Source organism: Strongylocentrotus purpuratus, unplaced genomic scaffold (assembly GCF_000002235.5).
Source record: "Strongylocentrotus purpuratus isolate Spur 01 unplaced genomic scaffold, Spur_5.0 spur5_scaffold_7, whole genome shotgun sequence".
Taxonomy (NCBI): domain Eukaryota; kingdom Metazoa; phylum Echinodermata; class Echinoidea; order Camarodonta; family Strongylocentrotidae; genus Strongylocentrotus; species Strongylocentrotus purpuratus.
The window spans coordinates 1,981,592-1,996,017 of NW_022145613.1; the positions used below are offsets into that span (position 1 = coordinate 1,981,592).

Here is a 14,426-nt window from a genome sequence, read left to right on the forward strand (position 1 = left end):
ACTGCGTAGTTTTTCTTTTGCGTGCAATTTTGTTTGCAAGTTGAACAACGGCAAACATGAAAACATTTTGGCCCGGTACCCACAATCGAAACATTCTAGCGCACCCCCCCCCCCCCCCTTCTCTCTCTCTCTCTCTCTCTAACTTTTGGTTGTTTTGCTCCTCTATTTCCCAGACGTTTAGACTCTATCATGGATGATTACAAGCAAGGCGGGAAGTAGACACAGCATGTGACATTGTCATTTCCTAACTGCAAGGTTGATGGGAAGGCGACTGTACGATGATGTATGCCAAGTCAATCTAAATCCATGTATCATTCTATGCTAGCACCTCATCTAGGTCAAAGAGAGTAACTGAAGTTATTACTCCTAGTCTTCAAGATACTGCAGAGCACTACTGGAGAGTGCAAATAATGGCGCGATAGTTCTTCAAAATTACAATAATATATTTGTTATGATTGTTTGGGATTCTTGGGAACGATCACATGTTGGGATGATGATCATTGTAGTCAAGTCGAGCGTGTCGCTTCTTATTGCATCGTTTTGATAATCCTCTTCTATAAATACTCCAATGTCCTTGCAGAGGATCTGCTGTCTGCCGTGGTGTATCGTAGTCGATTATTAGGAAGATAGATTAATGTTTGGAAGTATCTGGTCCACATTATACTTTTGATGCTTCAATTGGCATTGGAGCACATGAATAAAGCCACATTATATAAAGCAAAAGCAGTGGTGCACTGCTGAATAGGTTATGTCTAGACTAAACACAAACACAGGTATTGTATGATAGAGGTCCCAAGCCAAGTCGATTACAAACTTAATATAGCAAGCATTCCATCAGCACGAAATACTCGATGGTCCTGCCCCCTTCCCTATGTTAAACGGGCTATACAAATTAGACGAAGGAAAACTCGACTTTTAGATTGAGCTTTAGAAATCAGAATCTGGTTTAACTTCTTAGAATATGAACCTACATATTCTAGCAATTAGTTGTTCTGTTAAATTGTTGATGTAACTTATTTTGACTGTATGTATATTTTGATGGTTGAATAAATAAATGAATTGAAATGAATCGAATATCTGACGTTGACTGTTGAATAGAAATGTGAACACACTTTAAAACTAAGTCGCCCTTGACCGTTAACCGATAATTCCCCGTTCCAGTGACTGTCAGACATCACGCAACAAGTAATTAATGCAAGGTAGATTCGATCCATATAGAGGTTCATTGTTTTGAAGGAAGAAACTCAATAAATTTGATAAATACTTAAAAGTAAAAGATTAATAAGCGTTAGAGGTCGACACTTCATCTACACTGCTACACGCATCATGCGAGAAATATTTCATATTTTCACCACAAATATTCTGAACCTATTGTATTCTGTAATTTCTTTCCTTATTTTTCTCGGGTTTGACATTCTTTCACCCCTGTATTTCGACCATCAATACTTAGCAAATACAGACACAAAGGCAAACCACCACTCACAACATTCCGAAGCTGGTATGTCGAAACCCACTGCATGTGGGTGCGTTCTGTTTTCACGTCAAATGAATAGAATGGATTATTAATCGGTGGTAAATACAATGGGCCTTGACATGTTTTTATCTAAATGAAATAGTCATGAGCGTCTATCCTATTTTGCTATCAACATGTCAGATTTATGTCAAAGTTATCATAAGATCAGATTTAACCCTCGTTTGTGCAGATGGCGGCATTGAGTTGTTTTTATTTTAGTAAGCTTGGCCTAGCCTATGTACGTGATACTGTATGATCTTAGTTTACTAACTCACAGAGTAGATTTAAAACTTTAGCTTCTAAAGTTATAGGAAATCGCTCGTAATGAGCCGAATTATAGGTTTAAATGCATAATTTACATTATAATGGTTACTCATCGTGTTTGTATATATTTTAATTATCAGTTCGGTAATAGGCACGTCTGTACAGATTTTTATCTTTGCCATAAAACTCCAAATCATTTTACACTCTACCCTATTATGTCTTAGAACAGTTATGACTCGGAAAGTGTCGTTTTTTTGACTTGCGCTTTTAATTTTGGAGACTTTTGATTGCACAAGCAATGTAAAGAAATAGTTCTTAATGTTTGAACTGTATGCAACTGTATAATCCGTATACCTTCTTTGTGTGTAAGCCTTCGAATAAATTAAAGCAATGAAGATAATCTTTAATCGAGGATATTACAAGGTCACCATCAATTTTTCATACAAAGTGTGATTGTCTTTGTCCTCGATTAAACGATTATCCTTTAAAGTATTCAGCTGATCGTCTGTCAGGTGACCATTAGCAAGGTCACATGATCATGTTGATGAAACAGATTGCAAGTTTTTTACAATTCGACAAAATAAGAGAACAATGTCATATTAACAAGTAACCCCCCCCCCCGAATTGAGGGCACTGCTGACTAATAAGTTTCAGTAATGGTAAGAGATCATAACTATACCGTGGTTGACCCAGACTTTCTTCCTATCCGATTCTTACAGTTTCATAGTTTGAAACCACTATACTTATAGGTTCGCTGAAAGAGCAAATTTTATCAAAGTTCCCAAACTTTAAAATACCTTTTGAACAGAGTTATGTGCATGTTAACTCTCTTTAAATACCATGCTAGGTCTATTTTAGAAGGCAATATTTTGAACTGTCAGAGAAATGTGAAGGAGGTCAATGAGATTGCAGGGTTTAGAAAAGCAAAAAATAAGGGACTCTTGAAACCAAATAACAGTACTTTTATCAGAGCATTCAATTTAAGGTTGACTTATCATGCGTTTACTTGTAACAAAACATCGAGAATAGTGTGATTGTTGGATGCAGCTGGTTGCGAATGATCATTTATCTCGTGATATGAATATATGAAGAAATCATACCCATTTTGAGTTTAGAAATGATCCATTACTATCACATGATGAACCTACTCATCGAACATTCGAACCTGAGAGCATTGTGGGAAAGACGATAACAGTAACAATGTCTAGCATTTGTAAATCATCATAATTACCTCGTCACTTGATTTACATATACTCGGCTTTCCGATAGTGACTATTATTATCAACAGACAATGTCATGCCCTTAACCGTATTATAAACTCATCGTTATCTCTCTCGACCAACCAGTCATACTCTCTCTCTCTCTCTCTCTCTCTCTCTCTCTTTGGCTCTGTCTTTCACACGTTTCAGCCTTCTCTGAGTCCCTGACCGTTGACGATTGTGTTTGCAAGAGTATTTATTTACCAAGTCAATAACTAAAGTTATTTCACCCTTTTCATTGAATTGGTAAACAAAACGTTTGTGAATAATATCATTTTATTTACCATGTTTTGCACTTATGGGACATATGGGACAAGAGTAAATACAGGTCTTGGCTTGTTCTTCCTTTTAAAGAGAATAATGACGGGAGGTCGTTTATAACTGAAGGTGAATATCAATGAATAAAACCTGACAGATTAATGAGCATATATTATAATATTTAAAGATAAAGGTGAGTTCTGGTTACAGTGCTTGTACAGTGCTTGGTACATTACCAAGACTGGGCCAAATTTATTATGATTTTGATTACTTTTGATGACTCCAGAACTTTGCAGTACACACCAATACTTACATGCTACATGATCAAATTTTTCTGATCTATTCCACACCTTTTCTTTCACAATGCAATCGGATGACCAGAACTCACTTTATCTTTAATCGGTACACCTTGTTCCAGTTTTGTCTTGGAAAGGTAAAGAAGATAAAAGAAGAAAGAGACAGGGAGCACAGAATTGAGAGGATCAAGTATCGGTAGGAGGGGAGGAGGGGGCGTGGAGAGACAGGGAAAATTGATCATAACCGAGTCGGGAATTATCTCTGGTTAGTTGTGACACACATACTGCACAGGTTTGTGGATAGTGGCCAAAGTACCCCTTTATACCGCTTTTAGATCTGTATCTAGGGAGAAAATGAAGATGAAAGTAATAGATGGTTAGGAAAAGATGGGGGAGGGGCTTCGGTTTCTTGTCTGAAGTGAAGTCTGTGGGTATTAACTCAAATCCCTCTATCCTACTTCTGGACTTCCGAGGGAAGTCAAGATGCGAGTGATGAAAAATTGGCCGTAATTCGTGTTTCCTTCGCTGAGACTGAAACATTTCAAGAAAGTGGAAAAGGACAGCTGCTTGATTGGATGCACGTGAGACTCTGTCCATACCTTTCTCATTAAAGCCTAAACCTGCTATAATTTTCTCCCTCTCTCAAAGTCAATCTTTTTGCAGCGTTTGGATAGTGCTCAGATATATCCTAAAATGTTTGAAAAGATGTTTACAATTTTCTCGCAAGTAGATTATGATTTGTTACATGTATTTTTTTTAGATTAAAGAAAAAGAATTTTGCCTTATTTATTCCCATGCAGTGACTGAAATGTTATTTGCATGTATAATGGCAAGCACACAAATCTTTTTATATTAAATTTGTGATCACAACTAAGATTTTGTTTTGCTTTTGAGGTTTCTTACATGGTTATTTGGATACATTTTTGCAAGTTTTGCTCCAGAAGGGAGGGAGATCCTTAAATAACCCACTGTAATGTGGCTTTCCTTCATCAAATTAACGATGCTCAAGAGACGTATATCGGTAGAGATAGAAGGGAATAGGCCTATTGTAGCATAACAGATACTCATCATACTGTAATTGAAAAAAGTTTACCAAAGTTCACTGCAGCGCCTGTTCAGGGATATCGGGAATAGAAGTAAATAATATCGACAAACTTCTTGGCAAAAAGGTGAGAAGCCAAGGACAAAAAGAGCACTATCATATATGTTTCACGTGATATGTCTGTTATTAAAAAAAACATTATCAACAGACTAGATAATGTAGGTGTTATTGATCTTGTCGACGCAGTGAAAAAAACGGCCCCGAATGAAGGATACAAAAACAAAGCATCAATACAGCAAAACTCAAGAGAACTGATTTTATTTAAGGAAATTGAAGATTCAAATTCATTTTGTTTCTTGTTGAGAAGATGCGGGAGTTATGAATCATGACAAGGGCAGTGAAGCCAATTTGGCTCGGAATCCAGGGAACCTAGCCATGCAGGATTACGTTTGTTGTACCCCCCTCCCCCTCCCCCCTCTCTCTCTCTCTCTCCCGTCTTGTTGATCTCTGTCACTCACCCTCGCCTCTCTATCTTTCATTCTCTGTTATCATAAAGCACAGATTCTTTAATTTAAACATCTCACACTATTCCTATTTTTCACAATCTTCTTCAAATACGTCTATCTTCGTCTATGAACCTTTTCTCCATTAATTCACAGTAAAGTGAGCTTTTTTTGAAAATTATTTTTAAACAATGATTGACTAATGTATTGCAATCATTTTTTTTTTCATAAAGAAAGGTATAGCAGTACACGAGTTTGTACAAGTACAATTACAACAATCATAACCATGCAGGTCCATGAACCTATTTGTGTTTAAGGCATGCTTTTGGATAAATCGTATACACAAAAAAAAAAAAAAAGTAGAAGGAGATATCACAAGAAGAAAACACGATAATGGAATTATCATTATTATTATTTATTTGTTTATACTGTTTTTGGCGTTGCTTTTAGTGTGGTATATATACATGTAACTGCAACATTTGCTTTTCAATGGTTTTTTTCAATTATTTCCGTCACCCATCGAATCACATAACTGATATTCTTATAAAACTATAAAGAGTTATTTGCGTTCATCGCACTTCCATCTCCCTCACCGGTATAATAGATCATAGGAATACAATGGAGACAGCAAACTGTCATCATCCTTTTCTCAGGGGTCATTTGAAAGTGACCTTGGGATGACCTTGTCTTAGTCATTGTAAGGCGCCACTTTTCAGGATACGAGAGTTGAATTGCGGCATTTTCAGATTGTTGTACTCGGGAACATAATGTATATACGTCTTCATTTTAGTTCATTGTCCTGATATTTTAATGCAGACGGCATTGTTAAAGTTTGCTTTGTAATTCTTGGAAATCAAAATCAAAGATTCTTTCAGAAATGACCTCTCAATGATGCAACCATCTCATTAATTTTTATATTTTTTTTCTTTACATTTGTGCATTACAGATGGATCTACGCAACACAGATCAGGAACTCACACGCACTTTATTCACACTGCAAACGAAGATCCGTGATCTCAAGAACAAAATCAACCAAGACGAAGCCGACGATGATGACGATGATTCGGAGAAGACCGATTACCCGTCCAGCTGGTCTTCCAACGGGCATCGCACTGACAGCTTCTCGACCCCAGGTTCGCAGAAAAAGCGGGGTGTTAACATTATCAAGGAGGAGGAGAACGATGAGGAGCCGGTCATAGAGGACAAACAAGTCATACAGTTAAATACAGCGGTCACTGTGACTCGTACCGCGATCACCGAAGTCAACGCGGTCAACCCAGTAAATGTGACCGCGGTTAACGGTAACTCTACGCATGGAAACCTAATGAATGGCACAGCGGTAAACCACAACGCCGAAGGATACAGTAGAAATACAAATAACAGTTTAGACCAGACAGTTAGACCACCTGTAAGTCAAAGGAAAAGTGTTACCTCAGATGGTCTTAAGAACTATAGCAATTTGGAGAAACCAAATCTTCCTCCTCCTCCTCCTCCTCCCGTATCTGCCTCCCCTACCCCATCGCTGAAGAGTGCGAGTAGCAGTGAAGTTGTAAATCGGTTTGCTATAATGAAAGAAGAAAGTAAACGTGACTCAATGTCCTCGTCTTCCTTTGTATCATCATCGTCCTCGTCGTTCATGTCTTCATTGGAAGAACTTCGACTTCCAGACGTCTCTAGAGATCACAGGTCAAGTGGTCGTAGCTTCGATCGGATGACGTTCGAAGAGGAAGAAGAGGAATCAGAAGATATGGTTCACCAGGGAGGAGAGGATAGTTCAATGAAAGATAACGAGCTTGATATTGATGACAATGGCAATGAAGAAACAACTAGTGATGACACCACCGAAGCTTCGAAACTGATGGACTCGATATGGGCAGAAGTTGCTATGTTCTCTTGAAAGCAAAAAACAAACACGTTTTGTTTTAATGAAACCTTTTTCAAATATTTTGGATGCAAACGGCCTTCGAACAAAATTAATGTGAGTCCCTACAGGGAGACGGAACAAACAGCAACGTTAACAGGGTTAGCACCACGCTGCTATATCTTCCACTGCTGTCTTCGTTTACACATCAAAGACTGTTTAGTATAATTTGTAACAGTGATCTTAACATGTCTACATGAAACACAGGGACCTCCTTTTCAACGGAACGTTTCGTTTTTTTTTTATCGACAGTCGGTATGTACGACTGCATAGAAGAGATGGTGCTGAAGCCAATCAAATAATAATACCAATGAGACCGACACCAGACTAAGAAAAGACCGAGCAAAAACTTGCCCCAAATGGCTAAAAATCAGTCGGCTTGGAGTCGGTTTGGCGGTGGTTTGGCGGTGCGACTTTGGTATAAAGAAATGATTTTGAACACTCTAAAGCTAAATGTCGCACAAGTATGATTGCTTCCATTAATGAAAAGAATAGGGAAACTATTAGTGACGAGTAGTACAGTCGGCCTTCCTGTAATCATGTTATACCTTCTCTGGCGTTATGATTACTAAATACTCATTATCCATCATTCTTTGATCGAGTTTTAATGAATGTATATCTTCGTTGAGTGGTCATGTAATATGTGGAAATCATTCTTATGCAAGTAGTATCATCTTGTACGAGAGACTGACCTGTAGAATTTCTTCAGTTTCTACAGTCAATAATGAATCGGTTCAATGTTGAGTTCTGGTAACACAAATTACATGCTTTCCTCAAACACATCCTAACAGATTAAATATACAATAATAAATGGCATATGATGTGCCTACATGTACTTACCTACAGTACACTTTCTTTTGGAACATGTGGTTTTCACTAAGTTTTTGTCCTTCCATTTTGCGGATCATATCACCATCATACACTGAAGATACCTTATACTGTTTCAGAATACATTTTAAACAGTTTCACTCGAATTGGAGTTTGTTTATATATTTTGCCAGAACTCAAGATTTTACATACTTTTGTAATAGGTCACATCACTGTCTTTACTGTGTTTACTATGTGGAAATGTATGTTGTATTTCGTTTATCCTAGCTGTGTGTGAATCAAAGAGTATCAAAGATTTGATAACAAATGCACCAAATGTATTGCTCATATTGCATGAATGGCTTGTCATGTTCAAGACAAGATCCATCATATTGTATCGCGCTTCATTAAAAATTATATCTGCAGAAATGGCTTTATCTTTAATACAACAAGTGAGTTTAACCATTTCAAAAACTTTTAATAGTTTGAGCGTCAAGATCATTAAATTTCATTATTCATTTGATTACTTCTCTGCAACGTCCATGAACGTTTGAATTTATTTAATTTAAACAATGCTCGCATTTGCTACACATTAATATTGACCTGTTCAGGGAGGTAACATGTGACTAAGTTACAATATTGAACGTTCTAAACTGAAACAATTATTACAAATTCTCATAATAAAATGAGAAGGTGCCCCGTAATAAGTATGATTAATTGGATATCGCTTCTGGAAAGCGATTCACACATTTTAACGATCAGTAACCTGGGATGCCTCGAGTATATTTATAAACCGATGTGTTCTATAAAAAAAAATCGACTCAGGTGATATGACTTGTCCCGTCTACACAAAAAGGGCGTGGATGTTCTCTTCGTATACAGAAAGCAAATGGCTTATTAACCACTGCAAACTTTCAACAAAGCTCGAAGGGGTCCAATGTATAGTGTTTGAATTTGCAGTGACGCAGAGCGAGTTATGAGTGTATGTTCGTACAGACTCGGGAAGGAGTCTCTATTTTAGGGTTGATGGGATTAGCCAAGCCATTAGTCGTCTAATGTAGAACTTCCCATGTCTCTGGGAATCCAAGTTAACTCAAAGGATATGTTATCATTGGCTCAAAGCAGTGATCTCTTTCTCGATGTCCACGTGCTTCCCGTAAAATGGCCATTAAATTTCAAGCTTTCTCATGACATTTCGATTAGTCAAGATACATGTATAAAATGTCGAGATGGATAACTGTCAATCTGTCCTTGATAAATGACAGCACAAATAGTGTACGGACGGACGGTGACTAGGGCCCCCGGATAATAATAAAAGGGGTTTCCTCACGATTCGTTGGCATATTCTGATGTCATATGTTTCCAGTCGAGCTATTTATATCTTGAGTTGTCGTCTGACTGTCTGTCCATTGAAACTCAATCTGCAGAATATTGTTATTCTATGGGAATAGATGGCGTGATTTGAGCTGCTCATAGTTATGTTTATGTGTATGATAGCTCTTGAATGTTGCAACGTTTGTATTAGTGCAATAGACGAAAGAGGAAAAATGAAAAATTTGTAATACACGAATGATCTGTCAAATATTTGCATTTCTTTGGATTATGACTTGTGAGAATCCACAATCTTTTTCTTTTCAGTTCTTTTCAGTTACCATGTTTATGTTGCAATTAACTTTTCTTTGTCACATGTATGCATGACTATTGACAAAGCTATAGGTAATAATGTATAGTAGAGGTGATGTTTATATAATTATGTTCAGTACTCATGTAAATAGTATAAAATGCCTTAATCGTTATACTTTTAATGAATTATGAATAGATATTGATATGTTCACTAACACAACAGCATCACCAGATAACCAAATATGAAGATAATGTTATGCTGCATTGATCTTCGTTATACTTCCTTGATGCAGCATACAAATATATGATATTATGGTGACAATACTATTTTAGAATTGTTTATTCATTATAGAGGGAAAATATAGTTTTATTACTCGCATCGAAATCTTGATAACACAAAATCATTTCATTTATGTAATAGCTTATATTGAGTCCTCTAATCAAAATCTTCCATGCCGATCTATATCCCGGACCAGCCATTTTAGATATGGTATTACAATTTGATCTTGATAATACAAGTAGTGAAAAGTATTACAGTATCTCCAACATCTATATATTGACCTTTGAGGTGAATTATATATTATGTTACATCACTCAGTCATAAATATAATGACCACATACACCTACACAACACGCACATAAAGATAAACAAAATTGAATTGAAAAATACCCCAACAAAAATACTCAATGCATTACTCAGAAATGACTGGCTGGTTCCAGGAAAGTATTTATTTGGTATTGTTTATTTTAATCAGATGTAATTAGGTGTTAGATCTGTCCTCTCCTCACTCTCATGAAGCCATATTTTGTACCCATGTCAAATAGTGTTTTATGTTTATAAAAAGAAAATCAGTTATGACTGACTATATTCTATTTGTATTTCTTTGTTTAATAATCTGTACACAAGCTTTGAGAAAGACGTGTGTAGTCGAGCTCTCATTCATACGTAACCTCCTTAATCAGTAAAGTATAATAGACTTGGTTTACTTTTTTGATATCCTGTTTAAATTGTGTACCAGAAGGAGTATCTAACATGAAAAATTATTGATATTATTTTATGTTTTTCTTCTTTACTTTGATAAAGAAAATTGACTTTATTAAAATGATTATATAGAAAGGATATGTATCTGTCTTGAATTTGATTATTATTGGGTCATTCTGGAGATTTTGATCTTTCTCTCTTTTTACGACAGGTCCATGATATGAAGGGGTGAGGAATTTCTCTTGTATGCTGTAGAATGGTTTCTAACAATTTCAAAACGACAACAAACGCGGGACGTTAGGTGCGAAAAGTTATACCAATGGATGAATTCACGAACACATTGTCATCAACATTCATAGTCTTGTTGAATAAACACCACTAAATTTTGCTGTGGTATGATATATAAAACTATAAAGGACAAATACACAAGATATTTTGTTAATCATATATTTTAGACACAAAGTGAAAGGATTGATCCGCCTTGCACTAGATTGGCCACATTTTGTTCGGTTCGTAATTATGATGGCGCTCTTCATTATAATGAGGTTGAACAGATTGAATTATATTTGGAATGGATTTGAGCCCCCCCCCCCCCCACACACACACACACACACACGAAGGCCAAGAGACAGTGAGAGAGAGAGAGGGGGAGAGGGAAAGAGAGACAGAGAGAGAAAAAGGGGAGAAGGTGGGGGGGCGGTGTCCCCTAAGTATTTTTCAGTATCGTGAAGCTAATGTCTTGGGAGTTATACTGCTACTGAAATCTTATGTGTAGGTAGTTGGGGGGAGCTGAAATAAAATCTAGGCTCTTTTAAGCGAGGGTGGCAGAGAGCACTGGATGTCTAGGCCAAAACAATACAAAATTGTTTAAACAAAAAAGAAATTACGTGAATAACGTAAATACCATGTCGAAAAAGGAAAGACAAAAAGATTAATGCTACTTAAAGGCCAATGATTTAAGGACAAGTTGCTGAAGATAATTCGTGCCTCGGCAGTCTTTATTGTACTTGAAAGATAGCAGTCAGAATAATAGATGAATAAAGAAATGAATAAGTGAATGGAGCTCTATCCAAAAAGGTCGCGTGTATTTGTTGACCACTTCGTGATTCTTCTCGGGAATGCCGACCAGCTAGGTGTAATTAAGCATATATTAATTGTTGCTAGCCGTAAGACAAACATTACGGCTTGCCTAGAGGCGGCGCTCCTGGAGGGGGGGGGGGGGGGGGCGGTGCGCCCCACTTTTTGAAGTACCCCAAAAGTGCCCCTTTTTACATAGGAAAAGTGATAATTACCCCTACCAAATATGAGAGGCGCCCCTTCACTTCGACACTGTGCCCTTTTGTTTTAAAATCTTATGCTCGGCTTGAACGAAAATCTCCATCAGGGAACTCTGGTGTCGGTACAAGTAAAGATTTGAATTAAATCAAGTCAAGTTGTCTATTCGGCCCCCAAGACGAAAATCCAATTGAAACCAATTGAACACCAATTGAAATTTCAATTGGTTTCAATTGGTTTCAATTGGTCTCAATAGGTTTTAACAGGTTTCAATGGGACCTCAGATGTTTTCAATTGGTCCAGATTGGCCCCATTGGACAAATTGGCCCCATTGGCCCCATTGGCCTAGGCCCCATTAGACTTTAATGGGTCCCCAATTGGTTTCAATTGGTCCGGATTGGCCCCATTGGACAAATTGGCCCCATTGGCCCCATTGGCCTAGGCCCCATTAGACTTTAATGGGTCCCCAATTGGTTTCAATTGGTCCGGATTGGCCCCATTGGACAAATTGGACCCATTGGCCCCATTGGCCTAGGCCCCATTAGACTTTAATGGGTCCCCAATTGGTTTCAATTGGACCAATTGGGCTTAATTTGGACTTCAATTGGTCCCATTGAAACCAATTGGCCAATTGAAACCAACAAATCTAGGCATCTCATGAATATTCATTATCACTTTACACGTGTCACAGAAAAATAAATTTATCATGATTTGTTAAGCAAATTATGACAATGCACATCAATTTTGTGATTTCTTTATTCCTTCAGCAATTATTAACCAATAGATTATTTTGTCTGATCATGTTACAATTACATTCACGTTTTAGCAATAGATAATGATTTATACATTGATTATATGATTACTAACCAAGAAACAATATACATATTTAGTATATATTTTGTACGAGCGTTAATATCTCAGAAGTGAACAGCACTTTAGAGAGGCATTTTACCGAGCTGTGGCAATTAAGATGGCAGGTTTCTCCAAATACACATTACAAAACAATCCAAAAATCGGTTGCACAAACCTTCAATTGCAAACTAGAGCGAGCAAAAGAAAAGATAATACGTCGTTTACGACTTGGACACATTGGTCTTAACGCGGATCTAGGCCGAATGGGAATACATCCAACTGGACACTGTAACTCGTGTCGAGAAGTAGAAACCACTGAACACTTTATAGCAAAGTGCCCGAAATATTTAATTGAAAGATCCATGCTACTCGCTGAAACAGATTGTATAAATCCCGACGATATTTTAAGGCTCTTAAATTCATCAGAAGCTAACATTCAAAACGCTTTATACCGTTTCGTTCTAAGAACGAAACGTTTCAACTAACCCAAAATAATCGAGCATTTTTTTTTGTTTTTTTGTTTTTTGTTTTTTGTTTGCACCACCACTCACAAAAGCCCACATTTTTTTTGTTTCCCCTAAAAAGTTTAATTATCCAATGCAACATGTATTATAAACACCACTCTATCACAAAATTGTTTTTCTTTTGATCGAAGATTCATTAAAGTCTGCGAGGTCGCTCAAAGCCAATTTCCCCGGAAAAGTACCCTCTTGATTTTAAAATTGTTGATCAATTCCTTTCTTCTTTCGAGTTTCCAGATTATTTATGTATCCCAAAGGGAGCCCCCTGTCTACACCCGAGAGACAGGACGGTGTCTGGACGGTGTCTTAGAACGGACAGGACTACGCGGTAACCTACAGGATACAAAAATCTACATTTTGTCGTATTTGTATTTGTATTTTTTTTTTTTCTTCATCTATTTTCTCTTTCATTTCATTTTAAGGGGAAAAAAAAAGAAAAAAAGAGAGAAGCCTATATTTAAATTATATTTTTGAAACTCTTATTTTAAAAAAAAAAAAGAGAAAGAAAGAAATTAATATTAAAAAGAAAGGCGTTGGTGATAATAGTCAGGTCTTGACTGATTGCCATTACAACAAAAAACAACAACAACAACAACAACATTGTAAATGAAACTCTTGAATTCACTTCAAATGATCTTTGTGATGAAGTTAATGCAAATGAGATTGGAATATACCTAATTGGTGGACAGTTGCCAATATCGATTATGAAGTATCAATAATTTATCACTGGTTCTTCTAATTGGATCGATTTACCAATTGAGTCCCCATTGAATACCAATTGGCAATTTGGAGTAAATGGAAAGTGAAACAATGGGTACCCATTGAAACCAATTGGCAATTGGTCCCCATTGGAACCAATTGGCAATTGGTCCCCAATTTGGAGTAAATGGAAAGTGAAACAATGGGTACCTATTGAAACCAATTGGCAATTGGTCCCCATTGGAACCAATTGGCAATTGGTCCCCAATTTGGAGTAAATGGAAAGTGAAACAATGGGTACCTATTGAAACCAATTGGCAATTGGTCCCCATTGGAACCAATTGGCAATTGGCAATTGGTCCCCATTGGAACCAATTGGCAATTGGTCCCCATTGGTTTCAATGGGTACCCATTGTTTCACTTTCCATTTACTCCAAATTGGATTCAATGGGGACATTCAATGGGGATTCAATTGGATTTTCGTCTTGGGAATGTTTTCAATAGTTATGTTTCCTTGAAAATTAAAACAAAAAAGTTTTCTTTGACTGAAGGTAGGTACTTTATACGGTATTTCGAAATCGGAGCTTCAATTAATACTGAGGGAATTTCAA

The 14,426-nt window shown here is 36.9% G+C and overlaps 1 protein-coding gene across 1 annotated transcript in view; it reads left to right on the forward strand.

Annotated features, from left to right (window-relative positions):
- Positions 1-10,608, forward strand: part of LOC100893741 — a 37,869-nt gene extending 27,261 nt beyond the window's left edge. Inside the window, exon 3 of the mRNA XM_003723237.3 lies at positions 6,082-10,608. Coding sequence (XP_003723285.2) covers positions 6,082-7,032 — 951 coding nt within the window. The 3' untranslated portion in view covers positions 7,033-10,608. The remainder of the gene's footprint in view (positions 1-6,081) is intronic.
- The last annotated feature ends 3,818 nt before the right edge of the window (positions 10,609-14,426 follow it).